Below are 16,253 nucleotides of genomic sequence, written 5' to 3'. Positions count from 1 at the left end.
AAAAGCAAGGCCTACACTGCGAAAAACGGAGTGCAAAAGCTGTCAAGTTCAAGCAAGGTGCCCAGTAGCAGCGTGCAGAGCGTTTTCGGGAAACACCCTCTAACCACGGACAGCATACATCATCAACGCCATAAGCACTGACTGGTTTCAAATGCCGGTCATCCGGGTCATCTGGGCTCCTGCACATCTGAGCTTATCCGGCAATGAAAGTGCTCACACACTTTCATTGCCGGAGCGGAGCGACGAACCGGGCTTTGTCGAATGGGATCAAGATACAGCGGGACCCAGAGCCAAACGCATTAGCGGACTCCCAGTCTCTCCGCACTTCAACCAACACACACCTTAACACCTAACACCTGGTAACGGAATGCTACCGAACAACCCACCGGGTCCTGCCCCCTCCGCATCGGGAGCTATCCCGGGGCGGAGGCAGCGGTCTGGCGACAACTTTAAACGTTTACGTTCCCTAACCACCACCAGCGACATCGCTGGTTCCCCAACCGCAAACCCCGGCACCTGTACGGGATGTGGCAGCGATCAACCCAACCTGTACCACTCCTTCTGGGAATGCCGCCCCCCCCTGCCCCCCCCCCCCCCCCTCCCCCCCGGTGAGGGTATCACCCCCACTCCTTCCCCCACCTTTTCCTCCTGGGAGGCGGACCCGCGGAATCTGGGCGGCCAACGGAGCCATGGACTAAGGGCACCGACCAGAGACCGCAAGGACCTTTCGCTTTTCGAATATTAAGGTTTACGATGATGATGGTGAAAGCGATGAGGTCGTGCCCAATCAATTAGCCGCTCAAAGTCCATGACTCTGGATCGTCTGTCCGACCGTTTGCTTGGAGAGCGGCTCTTTTACTTTCTCTTCTTTCACGTTCACCAAAGGAAGAACAGCAACAACGAAATCGCCGTGCACGTGCTGTTCCGCACCAGCAAGCTCGGCACAACGAGTGTGAGAGTGCTCACACTGCGCTGCTAAAGCACTAACCGAGCGCTGCTGAAGCATTGCTGAAGTGCTAACCTAGCGCTACGTCACGTGCAAGTCGGTGCCACATGAGCGCTGCTTCCAGCGTACATGAGGCACTAACTTAGCGCTCCGCTGTATGATTGAACCGGCCTTTATATATCGTTATTACCATCTATAAACTTGACTGAATGAAGTACACATAACCGCTTGAGACCGACACGGGAGGACGATACTTGAAAATACGCCTGCTGTTGAGCCAATCTGCGGAAAGGTCATTGATTTTTACAGCGGAGCTGTTAAGGGCTAGGTTCCCCAGGATTGTGTCCGTGTATGTCGACAGAAACCCACCTGGACAGCTACCGCCATCTATAGACGACGGCGGCAAGCACACAGCCAGTATGGTTTCCGCCGTCGCTCGGGGATGGCGACAACCTTTCCAGCTATAATAGAAGAATGGATGGTTGGGCGCGTTGGTGGGAAATCATCGTAGGAAACAGCGCGAAAAACAGACGACGACGAAGAAGAAGCACACAGTCAACGTTAAGGTACGTTTATACGTCAACATAACGTCGACGGGCGCGGCGTAGCGCAGCGCGCACAGATAGTGATTGGTTGCAGAAATCGAGCTTCTGGCCGCCGGCCAATGAAAGGCGCGTGTTCTGCGCTACTCTGCGTTCACTGCGCTCAACGTCGGAGTATAAACAGCCCTTTACTAAAACACTCAGTTGGGAAACTCGCCGTTGGAACTTGGGCCGCTGGCGTCCACCGAGACCGAGCTAAATACGACAACAGCGCCACTCTTTATCATTTGTCTGTACTGTGGTCACCTTGAGCTTTTACAAAGCATGTTTTTGCGTAAAAACAAACGGAAAATACTCTTTTTTTATGAAATTTGTTGGAGTTTAGTACGAAATGATGGGAGCGTGATGTTTTTAAAATCTTTAGTTTGCAGGGTTTTGCGGCACAATTAATATTGTTTTTATACACCCACGCTTCAGCGGTGCTTTCAGGTAGCGCGTCCCGACCTAGGTCATTTTAACTTCGTTAGCAAGTCGCGGCGCGTCCGCTGGGGAGACGGGGGTGGTACCCCTGTAACCTCTTCCGCTGTATCTGTTTTGGTGCCAAAATGGCCGATTAAAGCCAAAGTAGACGTCACGTTTCAGTTCCTCAAGTGGCCGCTGAGGGAGAAATGGCGGCGTTGTGTTAGCCATTAGCTCGGTTCTCGAGGACAGATCGGGGCCACGTTTTCAGAGCAGTCTCTATGGCAGTTTCCCAACTGAGTGTTTTAGTAACATTGCACACAGTGTATCGAGTACAGCTCCGCTGGTCTTCCTTCTTCACGAGAGTGTAAAAGCTGAACAATTTTTTGTTCGCTTTTTGCCAATGTGAAACGCCGGGTCGCAGGGTATGCCAAAATTCTCTTTGTGCTTATATCGTACACCTTAAGGCAAATACACAAAATGTGCCGAGAAAGATACAAATTCACATGGTCTCTTAAGTTATTTCTAAGACGATTTGAAGGCGAAAGCCCAAGCGCCGGTACCAATGAGAGCCAATCTCCAAAGACAGCGCGCTCTCTGACGACGCACTTTTGGCGCCGTTAATTCGTGTTGTTTGAAGACCGGTGGCGTCGCTATGGATATACTTAAAGCGAGACCGCGATAGCATATTTTCGATTGCTTTTTAAGAACATCAATTCGCTTTATATTAATTTTAGAGCGCAGCTCTTAGGCGCCCCTTTCCGGTTTGAGTGGCGCCACCGTCGGCGTCGGCACGTGACCCCCCCCCCTTTCCCCGAGGTCACATGACCCCCCCCCCCTCAGTACCCTACCCTCCTCCTCCTCCTCAGGAGCTGCGCTCTAATTCGGCGTTACAGGGAGTTGTAAACGGCTTTCACTTTTTAGAGCGCAGCTCTTAGGCGTCCGTTTCCGGCTTGAGCAGCGTCGCCGTCGGCGTCATTCGCGCGGTGCATTTTGGGTAAATTTCCCCGCTAAATTTAGTGGAAAAGCTTCCCCGCTAAATTTAGCGGAAAAACTTCCCCGCTAAGTCTATCGGAAAATTTTCCCCGCTAAATTTAGCGGAAAAATTTCCCCGCTAAATCTAGCGGAAAAATTTCCCCGCTAAATCTAGCGGAAAAATTTTCCCGCCAAATCTAGTGGAAATATTTCCCCGCTAAATCTAGCAGAAAACTTTCCCCGTTAGATCTAGCGGAAAAATTCCCCCGCTAGATCTAGCGGAAACATTTCCCCGCTAGATCTAGCGAAAAATTTCCCCGCTAAATCTAGCGGAAATGTTTCCCCACTAAATCTAGCGGAAAAATTTCCGCGCTAAATAAAGCGGAAAAATTTCCCCGTTAGATTTAGCGAAAAAATTTCCCCGTTAGATTTGGCGGAAAAATTTCCCCGCTCAATCTAGCGGCAAAACTTCTCTGGGGGTTCACGTGACCTCCCAGGTCACGTGCCTTCCGAGGTCACGTGACATCCCCACGGTCACATGACTCCCCCCCTACTCTTAATACCCGTCCCTCCTTCTCCTCAAGAATTGCGCTGTAATTCGGCGTTACAGGGAGTTGTAAAAGCTTTCACTTTTTTAACGTCTTTCAAGGACACTGATCTAGCAATGCTCATAGACGCTACTATCAACAATGCAAGACGCCGTTGTAATACAGGACCTGTTTTTGCCAAAACCCATTGGCAGGCGAGCGAGATCTGAAGGTTTATTCTAGCGTTCTTTTAAAAATGAACTCTGACATAATTAAAAAAAAAATAGTTCCATCATGTAACATGGCTAAAGGGAGAAAAAAAAAGTTCGTAGGGCGTCATAAAAATGTTTAAGTAACATTCAAAAAAGGCAACTACACTCCAAAAAAAGCCCGTGTGTCTACTTTCCCGCACAACACTCGGAAAGCCAATCACCGCACCTTACGGAGGCAGCTCAACGAATAACGATGCCGGTACATATCTTTAGACCAAAAAACACAGTTTGAGTTGTGACTGGGCTTTTTTCAGAGTGTAGGATATGTACAATTAACAACGGTATATTTATTACGACAACAAAATTGTTTTTCTCACACATGACCCGCAGGCGAATGTGAATGCAGTGCTTTTGAAGAAAAACATTCTTGGCCAAGGGACAGCTCTCTGACGAATCACCCTTCAGGTTCAAAAGTAGGAACGACTCGGACACGCTCGGCGAGCGAGTGTTCTAAAAATAAGTCTTTGGCGCATTGGAATGCTAAGGGTGGCACGCCAGCCAAAGTGCACCATAGAGAAACACATGAAAAACGCGCGGTGACGAGACAGCCAAGCTCGCGTCGTCATGGCGTGAGGTCGGGGGTAAACATGCAAACAGACGGGGTGGGCAAGGAGCGGACGAGCTTGCGTGCCGTATACACACAACACCGGAGCACCGCTTGGGATGATTTCACAGCTCGGAGCTTAATGACCTGTACTAATATGTTTTCGAACTAAACGTCTTCGCAAGACTATTTTTGGTGGTGATTCGGATGACAGCGTTTATAAGGAGTTCAGCTAGGGTTTACCACCAATATTAAAAATTGACAAAAGATTATGCACGAAAATGGGGATAACAGTATGAGCATTAAATTAAGGGCACCGACAAGCTGCGTTCAAATTTTTAAACACAAACATTAAGTTGAAAACATTCTTACCTCATTCCAGTAGTCATCAACTGAAACATATATGTAAAACGTAATTAGGAGAATGTGCATGTTAATAAGAAAAGACACATTCTGTGTCGAGTCATTTTTGGCCTTCAGAATGCAAAATGATTTAAATAATATAAAGCTTTACACGATTCCGTGCTACATTTGCACAATGCTTTATCTGCCTGGCAGCAAAAATTACAATAATGTCAACTCATTCGCTTCTTGTTCTTTCTGCCCAACGTTGTTCCCGTCATATGTTATTCATTGCGCTAACTATGGTCAGTGATCAAAACGGTATAGGAAGTATTCACATGAAGTCGGAACGAGGTGTGGGTAAAGCAACTTGTTACCTGCCATGAACAGGAATTTTGACGATAAGGAGTAAATCTACCAGACACTCGCTGTAAGCACGCGCCTAGCCACAGTGCACACAGCTATAGCCGGAAGTGAATACCCCCTATTGGCCTCGAGACCCAGAGTCAATTTGGGGGGAACGTGTGTGTGTTTTATCCAAGGTGAGGCGCGTGGTCATTCTCTCTGTCCACAATGTGAGTGCAGACAAAACATACAGACTACGGCACAGAGCACGGCCAAGAAGACAGAGCACGAGTTCTAGCAGTTGATTCCACTTCAGGAGCACTGTATTGGCGCCTCCCATGGCTTCGGCCTAAGGTCCCTTGATAAAGACTGTTTTTACAAGTAACGTCACCCAATGTTGAGGAAACGCGCAAGACACTTGCCGCGAACGGGTGCTCCACCGCCATTCGCTTACAAGGGCCGTTTAAGACACGGACCTCGTGCACTGGCGCATTTGACTCTACTTACAACTCAAACGCAAACACGTCCAGGGGCTTTACTTCGGCCTCGCGTCCGTATACCATTCGGTTTGCTCCAAGTAAGTGTAAAACAAAGCGTAGATCTGCTTTTTTCCACGCCTGAGCCGTGCTGATCGAATCTCGAGGCGAACAGAAACAATGCTCATTAAAATACAATCTTCGAGCTATAAGTAGCTTAAAAAAAAAGGAGATGAAGATTTTAAAATTAAACCAAAGTATGTGCGTTCTGAATTAAGAATAAGGGGGCGTTTCGCAAAAGAAACATACTCTTATCAGCTAATGATGTGAGATACAAAGGTAGGCACTCTTTAACATGTTACAAGAAATGCTGTAAATACTCGCAGAAGGAATGAAAAATGCTCTGAACTTATTTGTGATTCGAAGGTCTGGTGCAAAAACCAAGAGGCACCATCGGACAGGCAACAACTAATCGCGAGTGATCGCTTTTCGCGCGTGAATCGTACACATTCGGAGATCAGTTCACAGTGGATCGGGCCCCTTGCACGCAGGATGCGATCATTTGCGGTTGTCTATCGCACGTCCGACGGCACCGTCTTCTTTCTGCGCCGAATTGCAGAAAAACGGGCGTTTCGCGATCTGTAATCCCGGGTTTGATAAAATCGAAGATCCTTTTATTAATCCTGGTACTCCTGAAAACTCTACACTCTAAAAAAATTCTGCGCGTCGACTTACCCGCAAAACACTCAAAGAGCCAATCTCTAAAATCTACAAAATCAGTTCAGCGAATGAGGAGGCGGAACATCCGTTTCGGCTGAACGGGGGGATCGAACTCTCCTGGTATATCTTCCTGCTCACATTCATGATCTACTATCGATTCTTAGAGCTCAGTCTCTTGATGGTCCGGTTGGCCACCTGGACTGCCCTCTTGGTACCTACTCCTTGGCACCTGACCTCCGGGACGGTGCCCATTACAATGTGCACCATCCCAGAGGTTATGACCCTCAATTGTTTCACACCCTCCTTGATGTGTGTGGCCTAGTCCCTTCCCCTTCCACCTAGAAGGTAATTCAACCCCGCATGTACCACCACAAGCTTTTCCTCCACCTCGTTCACAGTCAACATTTCTATTGCCGTATCCATCACCTCCTCACCCCCCTGCCTGGTAGGGCTGCAACCTTTTTACTCTTCTAACTCCCTTGACTTTTCTGGCGATTCCCGCTGTGCACCTATCACAATTTTTTGGCAAGAAATGACGTTGAACCGTTTGTTACTACCTCTTGTTATCTAATTAACCATTAACTCAAGTTTCTTGGAATTGACCGAAGTTGCCCTTTAATACGGTATACATAGGACGTTTTATTTTAATTTGAAGATATTTCTTACAAAGCAGTGGGAGTTACCAGAGTGCCGTCGTCATCATGTATTTACCAGGCTCCGCCAGACTTATACGTAACGAGTTACAAGTAACTGATTACTTCTAATCAATCACGTTTTATTCTAAAATTTACGCTTCAATTACGTTTTTCTGCGGTAAAGTTCGCTGTGATCCAATCACAATTTTTGTTACCAATTATTTGATACTGAAAGAGTTAAAATTATTGTGTTGAGTTTTTTTGCGCCAACATCGCTCTGTCTGTCATCCATCTATGTGGCACCAACGTTGGGGTCTTTTTTGACCCTTAAACAACCAAAAAAATAAATATACCAATATATCAGGAAGATTAGAATGTCAACGCGCTCAGCAACGTTGTTACCGTCGAACTGTCGAGAGCGCCTCGCTTTCTGTGTATGGGTTGTTACTGTACGGGTTTGCCGCTTGCATAGACGATTGTGTTCTGTAGTGACCTCATCTAGCCCCTCACCATTCCAACTCAAAAGAGCTCACCAGCGCGTGCTTCCCAGAACTTACTAACAAAGGAATGTTACCTTCTCTACGATTTTGTTTTTGTTACTAGATCGGGGTTTCTACTAGTCCAGCATGTGGCTGTTTATTTATCATTCTCTCTCTCTCTCTCTCTCTCTGCCTTTCTTTCTTTCCATGTCTATCTCTATTACTGAAGGAAGTAAAGAATTATATTAGCAATAGGTGTGAATGACAAAAAGAAACAGAATGTTACCACTTTGAACATGCGTGTACAATTCTGATTTCGTTATAAAGTTTAAAGAATCTTGCGTAAAAACCAATAAACTACTTTCAGGTAATTTTCAAAAATACTTTTGTTATGTAGAAATTGATTACAGTAATCTGTTACATTTTTCATTAAAAGTAATTGTAATTGGTATCGGTTACTTTTTTCCAGTAACGCATACAATACTTGACTCGACAGAGATTAGGTGACCGGGTAAATTGTCTTTAGTTGACTAACTGAATTTTTCTAGTTAACTTTCATTCATCGATTTTAGGGGCCATGCTGAAATTGCAATATTAGAGTTAGTTACTATTTGAGGCCAGCCCAACTGAAGTAATTTGAGGAAGGTACTAGATTTTTAGACATTAATCGATCATTTTTTTGCGTTGTATTACCCGATTAAAAAAATGCTCTAAAAGAGCGCTCTCGCACTTCCCAAATAACGCCTAGAAGAGTGACATATTTTGTTTACTCACGACGTGCATTGCGTCGTCGGTACATCCACTAAAGACGCGCTGCCGAGATCGTGGCGACATTATTGAAACGACTACGTCGCTTTTCCAAACGTCATTGTCGCAAGGTTTGTGGCGCTCTTTATAAGCGGAATTTTTAAATCGGGCAAGAATACGCGAATGTGGTCGATGTATATGTAAAAAACCATTACGCTTTTGCAAATTCTCTAAATATGTCGGGCCTGTAATAGCAATAGCTTTCAATACTGCAGTTCAATCATGACCCCAAAACCTAAAATGAGGTTAATCACCTCATTTTAGGGGGGGGGGGGGGGGGTGGAGGGTGACACATTTGAGTTGTCTGACATATTATGACGATTATTTCCTCATCTAATGTACACCGGACTTAATATATACATGGTAAAGACAGAACTCATATAATTTTCGCATCTTAAAGGGAACGTTCTTTGGCTGGATATTGGGCATTTCGTGAAGCCCCAAAGTGAAGCTTGGATAAAAACGTGACCACCAGGCTCGACATTCATTGGTTGACGGGTAGGAGAGGAGTGAGGTGCTCGATGCTGATTGGTTAACGGGAATGTCATGTGACCAGAGGGGGAGTGGGGTCGGGAAGGAGAGGCAAGCGAGGTGCGAAAGGGCGGTGGGTTTAAAGGGTCCGGAAGATCATCAGGCATAATATTGCCGCGAGCGCAGCTGACCGAGTGGGCAACGCGCCCGTGGCCTAACCGTTATCGCGCTTGTCTTCCACGCAGAAGGCCAGGGTTCGATTCCTGGCCGCGGCTACAGATTTTTGTTGACGCTGTAATGATGCTCCGGTAAACACGAAACCGTCTTGCTGAATCGACGTTTGAATCTTCTACGCATCGAACCTTCTACGCCGAATGTTCCCGAAGCCCCTGTGCGTACAAAAGGGGCTCCGCGTGGCAAGCCGGGGTCAGTCTCGCCCCAGCGTTCGATCCGGCTGTTACGCCGCTATCGAAGCCCGCGACGCCCTACTGTTATCTTCTGTTTCCTTTTTGTTTTGGGAACAAGTTCCACCCATTAAACGTTTAGTTTCTTCAGTTATGCGCCGCCTCATCATTTGTCCTTCGTAACAATATTTCAAGTGTACACACGCCACGCGTTAAATTATCTGGTGAAGACTGTCTTGAACGAAGGTGTCTAGCTGAACAGGCTGGACGTGCTGCTAAACGATGATATAAACCTTTTGTGATGCTATAACGCTTCACGTATGCAACTCGATTGCTTAGCCATTCTTTTATCTGTTTGGAATAAAATCAAACACCCTCTATGTGTAATATTTAATGAAAGTTGTGTTACGTAGTGTCTGCCAGGCGCGTGCTGCTCAAGCTATAGGGCGAGCGATTGGTCAAAAATACGTGTTCCGGGCGTCGGAACGCAAGAAGGAGCTGGACAATCGGAAGGTAAGAATAGAGAACGTGTAGGGAGCGAGCAATGACAAGACAGACAAGCGCGCGTCGTCAGTGGTTGATGTCGAAGGGGGGGGGGGGGGGGGGGGGAGGGACAAAAGCACGTGGAAGGTTTAGGGTATACACTAACGCACGTAGTGCATAAAGATCAGACGAACTTGCAGGCCGTATTGCGGCGGCGTTGTTATCTCTCTAGTCGATTGTCTAACATATCCCAGTTCGATAGCCGCCTACCAAGTTCATCGGCTGAATAGACCACGTCCAACCGAGTTTACCGGCTACCACGCATAGATTAAACCACGTTCAACGGTACCTCGGTCTACTTGTGTCAGGAGCTCCGACAAGACACCACACGTTTAGTTTTACATGCCGCTACACAAATATCCGTACCTGTGGCACAATCCCAGCCGACGGTCTCGTTTTCAATTTGCTCATCAAGCCATTCTTCAAGAGGAGCGAAGTAGCGCTTAATTGATGACCCGGACATTTTTGGAGTTCCGGCCATTATCTCTAGAGTTTCAGGCCAAGGTTGACTGGCGCCGAGAGAGAGGCCTTTCCTTAGAAAAATAAATCGAAAAGACAGACATGTGTTGAACTACGAAGCAATGCTTTTGTCTCGTCAAATAATGATAGATTTAGCTAATTCACTGAAAGGTGTGGCTGTAATAAAATTATAAAATAATCAAACTAAATACCTGGACGAGCATTCAAACTTTTCTTCTTTATACTTTTAAGATGTAGTTAAACATGGTCCGCGCAATATTACAATATAACAAAGCGTTGCAACAAATACATTTAACTTTCCCTTCAACATAATGGTTAGTTAATAGATGGTGGAAAAATTATTGTCCAAAAGTTGAAGCCGGAACAGTCTTAATCCTACACAGGGCAGAAACCTTTTAAATAAATTTTAATGGGACGTTTCGAGGTCGGCCATTAGAGTCCCAACAGTCATCAGATCGCCTCGGTCTCTAATTATTTCATGCTCCTTCTAAACATACCATGTTATTTTTCTACTGAGGCGTGTAAAACAATATAGAATAAATAATGCTAGAACGAGCCTACCTCAAGATTTGGCCCGCCATTTTCTGGCCGTACAGGTTGCACTCGTGCAGAGGTGTGCCGGCGCACGTCAGGTTGCACAAATATTCGTGGAACTGGAATTGAAGTATGAAGGCTACAAAGTACCTGAAACCAAAAAAAATAAATATTTTGAAATAAAATTAATTAGGAAGGTTTACAATAAATTAACCCCCAACTTACTAGACGAAAACAACTTACGCGAAAGTTTCATTTAAAATGCCGTAACATTTTTTTAACTACAAAAAAGCTGCGTCAGAAATTAAATGATAACTTCCAGTTTGTGCGCGGGTTGTACTTTTACAAACCTTTACCGAGGAAAGCAGAACTCTTCAACGTAAATTTAATAATATTAAGACGAACGAGCGCAATACAGTTTTTATTTTCACACTTCAGTGCAGAGGGCCAATTATTCACGAATCCGAATCAATCGATCTCGTCGACGAAAGCGTACCAGTAAAACTTTGCTCCCGGGATACATGTCACCGTGGCATTCTTAAGATTGAACTGGGAGTGGATTATAGAGTTGGTCGCACTTTAGTTGAGTATCAGCTAAGTTACTGCACAATGGGTAGCTTATGTTAGGAATTAGTTCTAAAAAAAAAAAAAAAAGAGTGCAACGGCGGAAAACAAAGAGTTATCGGTTTATTGACGATATATGCGTGTTTCAAGTTGAACTGCCTTTGCAGATCTTGTATCTCATTGAGATGCCGTGGAATCTAAACTCGCGATTACTTACCCTTGCAAAATTTTTGCCAGTGGTAATAGGAATAGCACGGTGGTATTTGGAAGCTTAAGGGTTTTTCTTGTGACCCTATTAAGGAAGTTATATGTATATATAAAAAAGAAACAAAGTGAGGGCCAGTTACGGCTCCGTTTACGCGCATTTGCCTAAACTTGCCTATTATGGACCAGAACTAACTTGCCTGCCCATGTTTTAGCAATATTTTAAGCTCTTTTACCTCGAATCTAAAAAAAAATTGTTCTCAGTATGTTCATTGGCGCTTCAAGAACTCTTTTAACTCGTAAATAACGGTTTAGCGTCAAGCACTATCGCACCCTGCCGCACTGAACAGCAACTAGGCTATAAAAAACTCTTTCGCGAAAACAAAAACAAAAACAAAAAAAACAAAAACAAAAGGAGCCTAAAATAATTCCCATAAGTATTTTTACGGAGAAGATTTTTAGAGGCTGCTTAAGAGAACTTTTTATGGTGCAATAAACGAGCCGAAGAACCCCTAGGAGTCTTTTTACGACCAGATTTTTTCTAGAGTAGGCACTCGCCGGAAAAGCGGTGCGTGATTTACATTTCTGGATGCTTAGTACATCGGTTAGTCAGATTGCACACTATCGTTGTAAGAGAGAACGTGTTGCTGTGATGTTAATAGTACAAGTCGTTAACGTTCGGTAAGAGTTTGTTTGGAATTCAAAAAAAAGCTTTCTAAATTTTGCTTGCCTTTGATACCGTATTTTCTTGGCTTTCAGATCATATATTGCGCATGGGGTTTAGGAACGTGCCAAATGCTTGTTGGTACCATGTTCATTGCCTTGTGCTGCCGAGAAGTGGGGAGAACCCGCCATGGTCTAATGGGCACTTGATAAATTGGTCTGTCCCACTGACTGTTTTGTTTCATCTAGACTGACGTTTTGGTTTCGGGTTCGTAGGTACTATGTCAACCAGATTGGTTACCGGGGTGCTGACCAAAAACATAATACAATTTAAAAATATTTTTGATCATTTTTTTATGTTAGCCGGTTATTTTATTCAGAGCATGATCTTGATTCATATTTTACCTTCCTTTTAAACATTATGCAGTATGAGTTAATAAAAATACTTGCGCAATTGTGATTGTTTGTTAAGCGATTAAAACTAGCGACAATAGTTTATCTTAATGCATAAGTTTCAATAAAAAAACGTGCTCGAATGTGATAATACTATCATACCGAAAATAGAAACAAAATGATAGTTTATCTACATACTTAATCAAACCCTCTTTTCCAGTTAAAGCCATTTCCATCAATATTTATTGATAACATTTCATGTAAATTCATGATCCTCTCTTTATTTGTGAATGTCTTAGTGTCCATACTATTACTATCTCTTCCACACTCTAACTCACCATGTGCGGCAATATAACAATTTGATGACCTATTTAATTTTCTTCTGGAGCTAATCCTTGACGTCTAAGTTCCATGGATCATGCGTTACTTCTTTTCTCCATGGGCTAGTTGCCCTAGACTAAAATTAAAGGAAAGTAAGCAGTGCTCTCCTCTTTTATTCGAAACCAGATGAGACGAACACGTTATTTGGTGCCAATACATGCCGCCCATGTTCGTCGTAGCCAAGAGCTAGGGCTATGGAGAGCCCATGGCACTTACAAACTTTCAGACATTCTTAGAGTTAGGCTTTTCCACTGAGTTTAGCGACTGGACGCGAGCCACTATCCGGACTTTCGTCGGTGCGTTGAATTTCACGAGCCGAGACCGCGTTCTTGCGGGGTGCTTTGTCCAGCCGGTGGGCTACCTATGATTATTGTCTTTGTGAGCGACTACCCGTAACTTCTCTCAAACAGGCGGGACAAGCGTGCACATATAAAGCACAGCTGTAAATTACATTGATTTTCTTTTTCTGCAACACACACTCACTCACTCCCCGTGACTACAGGAACATTGAGATGCCCCTGATTATGTCATCAACTTCTGCGGAGTACAGACTGAAAGAAAAAGTCCTATTTTGTCCTTGAGATTACGCCGCGACAAAGAAGCCTCTTGTTTAATAACTTTGCGTAGAAGTGGACCTTGGTTACATTATTTATTTATTTTATTTATTTCAATACTTTCAAAGCCACAGGGCATTACAGAAGGGAGTGGGGGGAAAACAAAAGTAGAAAAAATAGAATTCAACACATATTAGTCAACATAATAGTTTTCAATGGCAGACTTGAATGCAGGAGCGTCTGTGATTGTGGCGATGGTGGTGGGCAGGTGGTTCCAGTCATTAGTAGTTCTTGGGATAAAAGAATAAAAAAAGAGCTTCGTGCGACTGAAAGGAACGTTGACTTTATGGTGATGATCATTTCGATGGGATACATACGATGGTTCAGAAAAAAGCTCTTCACTTAGATGCTGGTTGTTATGATAAATTTTGTGAAATAAGAACAAACGAGATAATTTTCTACGCAATGAAAGATTTGGAAGATGTAAAGTTAGTTTCATGGATGATACACTGAAAAAACGTGAGAAATTAGACAAAATAAAACGTGCGCCACGATTTTGTACGGAATCAATTTGATTAATTACAAATTCATGGCCTGGGTCCCACACTGAACTCGCATACTCAAGCTTGGATCTAACGAGGGTCTTGTACAGTAGTAGCTTTTATGATGAAGGAGCCCCTGAGAAGTTGCGGCGTAAGTAACCTAGCATGCGATTAGCGTTGCTGGCAATAAACTTAATGGGAGTTTGCCAGGAGAGATCAGATGTTATATGGACACCTAGGTACTTGTATGATGTCACCTGTTCAAGAGCAGACCCAAGTTGTATTGAGGAAAGTTGGTACAGGCAGCTTTCCGTGAAATTCTCATTACTTTACATTTACTGGCATTAAGTTGCATTTTCCAGACGTCACACCAGTTAGTAATGGAATTAAGGTCAGTCTGAAGAAAAGACGTATCAGTATCAGAATAGATTACACGATAAATGACAAAATCATCTGCAAACAAGCTTATGGATGACTGGGCATGGTTAACGAGGTCATTTATCTATATGAGGAAAAGAAGGGGGCCGAGGACGGAACCTTGTGGCACACCCTAACTAACAGGGCAGGGAAGAGAGTCTGAGTCGTTTGCAGATACAAACCGTGTTCTGTTAGAGAGGAAATTTTTGATCCATGCAAGAATGTTGGAGTCAAAGTTTAGTTTTTTTTTTTAAATTTTAAGCAGGGCAGTTGGTGAGGGACTAAATCAAAAGCTTTTGAAAAATCAAGAAATATGTAGTCGATTGAAAGATTATTTTCGAGCGCAGAGAAAGCATCGTTCGTGAAACAAACCAGTGGCGTTTTACATGAGAATGATTTACGAAAACCATGCTGACGATATGTGAAAAATGAGTTGGATTCAAGAAAGTTAACTAGATTAGAATAGATGATATGCTCCAACATTTTACATGGGACACTAGTTAAAGATATAGGCCTGTAATTAAGAGGAGAGTGAGCATCACCGGATTTAAACAAAGGTACCACCTTCCAATCGCTGGGCAACAAACAAAGATCTAGGGACTGCGAGAAAAGTTTAGATAGTATTACAGAAGAGAGAATTTCAGTATTCTTTAAAAATTTAGAACTAATTTCGTCAGTTCCAGGTGAAGAAGAAACTTTCAAATTTTTTATTATGCTAAGCACACCAATGCAATCAATTATAACAGGCTCCATAAGTGGAAAGGCTGCCAGATCATATTCAGGGCAAGAAACAAAAGACAGTGGCATAAAGGACTGAGGAAACACATCATTTAGTAAAGATGAACATTCCGACCTTGGGACTGAGACTCCATTATCGTCGACTAGCGATATCACACTCTCGTTTTGTCCACCAATTATATTCCGAAATTTCTTAGTGTCATTTGTCAATAAGGATGGTAGGGTATCATTAAAAAATATGTTTTTGGCTTTTTCCACTTCATTCTTAAACAGTGTTGCAACATTCTGATGCGCACACCACAAGTCAGGTTTATTGAACTGCTTTGCTTTGCAGAACAGTCGTTTCTTTTTATTTCTCAGGTGCTTTAAAGAAACAGTAAACCAAGGGTCAGATATAGTTTATGGTCAGATATAGTTTAAGAATGCTCCAAATACTCCTCTTTACGCCCTAATTACCGCCAAACGGTGTGCCACCCCAGTGCGCAAATAGCACTCGACCGAGGTGAACATCGCACTTACGACTTTCGCAATCGATGCATACTACTCACACGCAAGAAGGTCGAGTCAAGCTGGATACAGAAAAATATAACCTTTATTCGAAAAAGCCAAACAATTGTGTGCCGGGCCCAGCCCTCTCGCGTCCCCGCACCCTGGCCTGTGCCAATGTCTTTCGCTTCCACAAGCCCACACTTCACACAACTTTTCATGGCTGGTGCCCGTTTCGGCTGGTACAAGGCGTGATTCCGTGGCGTTGCTGGCGCGTGGTGGTGTAAGTACATGTGGCGTATTCTTATCTTGTACCTGACTATACTGCCAGTAAGCTGATATGAAGTGAGAAACCTTCCAAGACAACATCGTTTAAGGTCCTTTTACTGAGTATCTAATATTTGCTGTGGTGTTCCTGTAAACTTACAAGAATGTCCATTTTTTTTTACTAGAACCATGACTTACCGTAGGTAGGGAGTGTTACTAGGGACGTGATACTTGGCCGCTCCATCTAAATCCTCTTCACTTCTCTTGACTGGAGGAGACACTCCCTGGTACCGTATTCTGGGCATATAAAACACGACCAAGTTTACGAAAATAAAACAAAGCTAGCTGTGCCATTTGTGAAAAGTTTTGAATATTCCATTACCTCAGGTCCCAATATTTCTTGTTCATTTGCTCGAAGGGGGTTTCTCCGGTGAAGATAGACCACCTCCATTTGTCCAGCAAAAGTCCGAATGGCAGGAATGCAACCTTTTCTAGTGCTTTCATCAACAACCCGTCAATATTGTCTAAAAAAACAAAAAAAAA

The 16,253-nt window shown here is 43.9% G+C and overlaps 1 protein-coding gene across 1 annotated transcript in view; it reads right to left on the bottom strand.

The window, feature by feature from the left end:
* The window catches only part of LOC8041020 (angiotensin-converting enzyme-like), a 71,163-nt gene that overhangs the window by 8,234 nt on the left and 46,676 nt on the right, over positions 1-16,253 (bottom strand). The window contains exons 11-15 of the mRNA XM_029971055.2: positions 16,093-16,234; positions 15,909-16,007; positions 10,529-10,651; positions 9,854-10,020; positions 4,638-4,657 (exon numbers count right to left, since the gene is read on the bottom strand). Of these exons, the coding sequence (XP_029826915.2) occupies positions 4,638-4,657; positions 9,854-10,020; positions 10,529-10,651; positions 15,909-16,007; positions 16,093-16,234 (551 nt within the window). The remainder of the gene's footprint in view (positions 1-4,637; positions 4,658-9,853; positions 10,021-10,528; positions 10,652-15,908; positions 16,008-16,092; positions 16,235-16,253) is intronic.

This window comes from Ixodes scapularis, unplaced genomic scaffold, assembly GCF_016920785.2.
Source record: "Ixodes scapularis isolate PalLabHiFi unplaced genomic scaffold, ASM1692078v2 PGA_scaffold0__279_contigs__length_252992795, whole genome shotgun sequence".
NCBI lineage: Eukaryota > Metazoa > Arthropoda > Arachnida > Ixodida > Ixodidae > Ixodes > Ixodes scapularis.
Note: the sequence above shows the minus strand (reverse complement) of the source record. Positions and strands in the feature narration are given on the sequence as shown.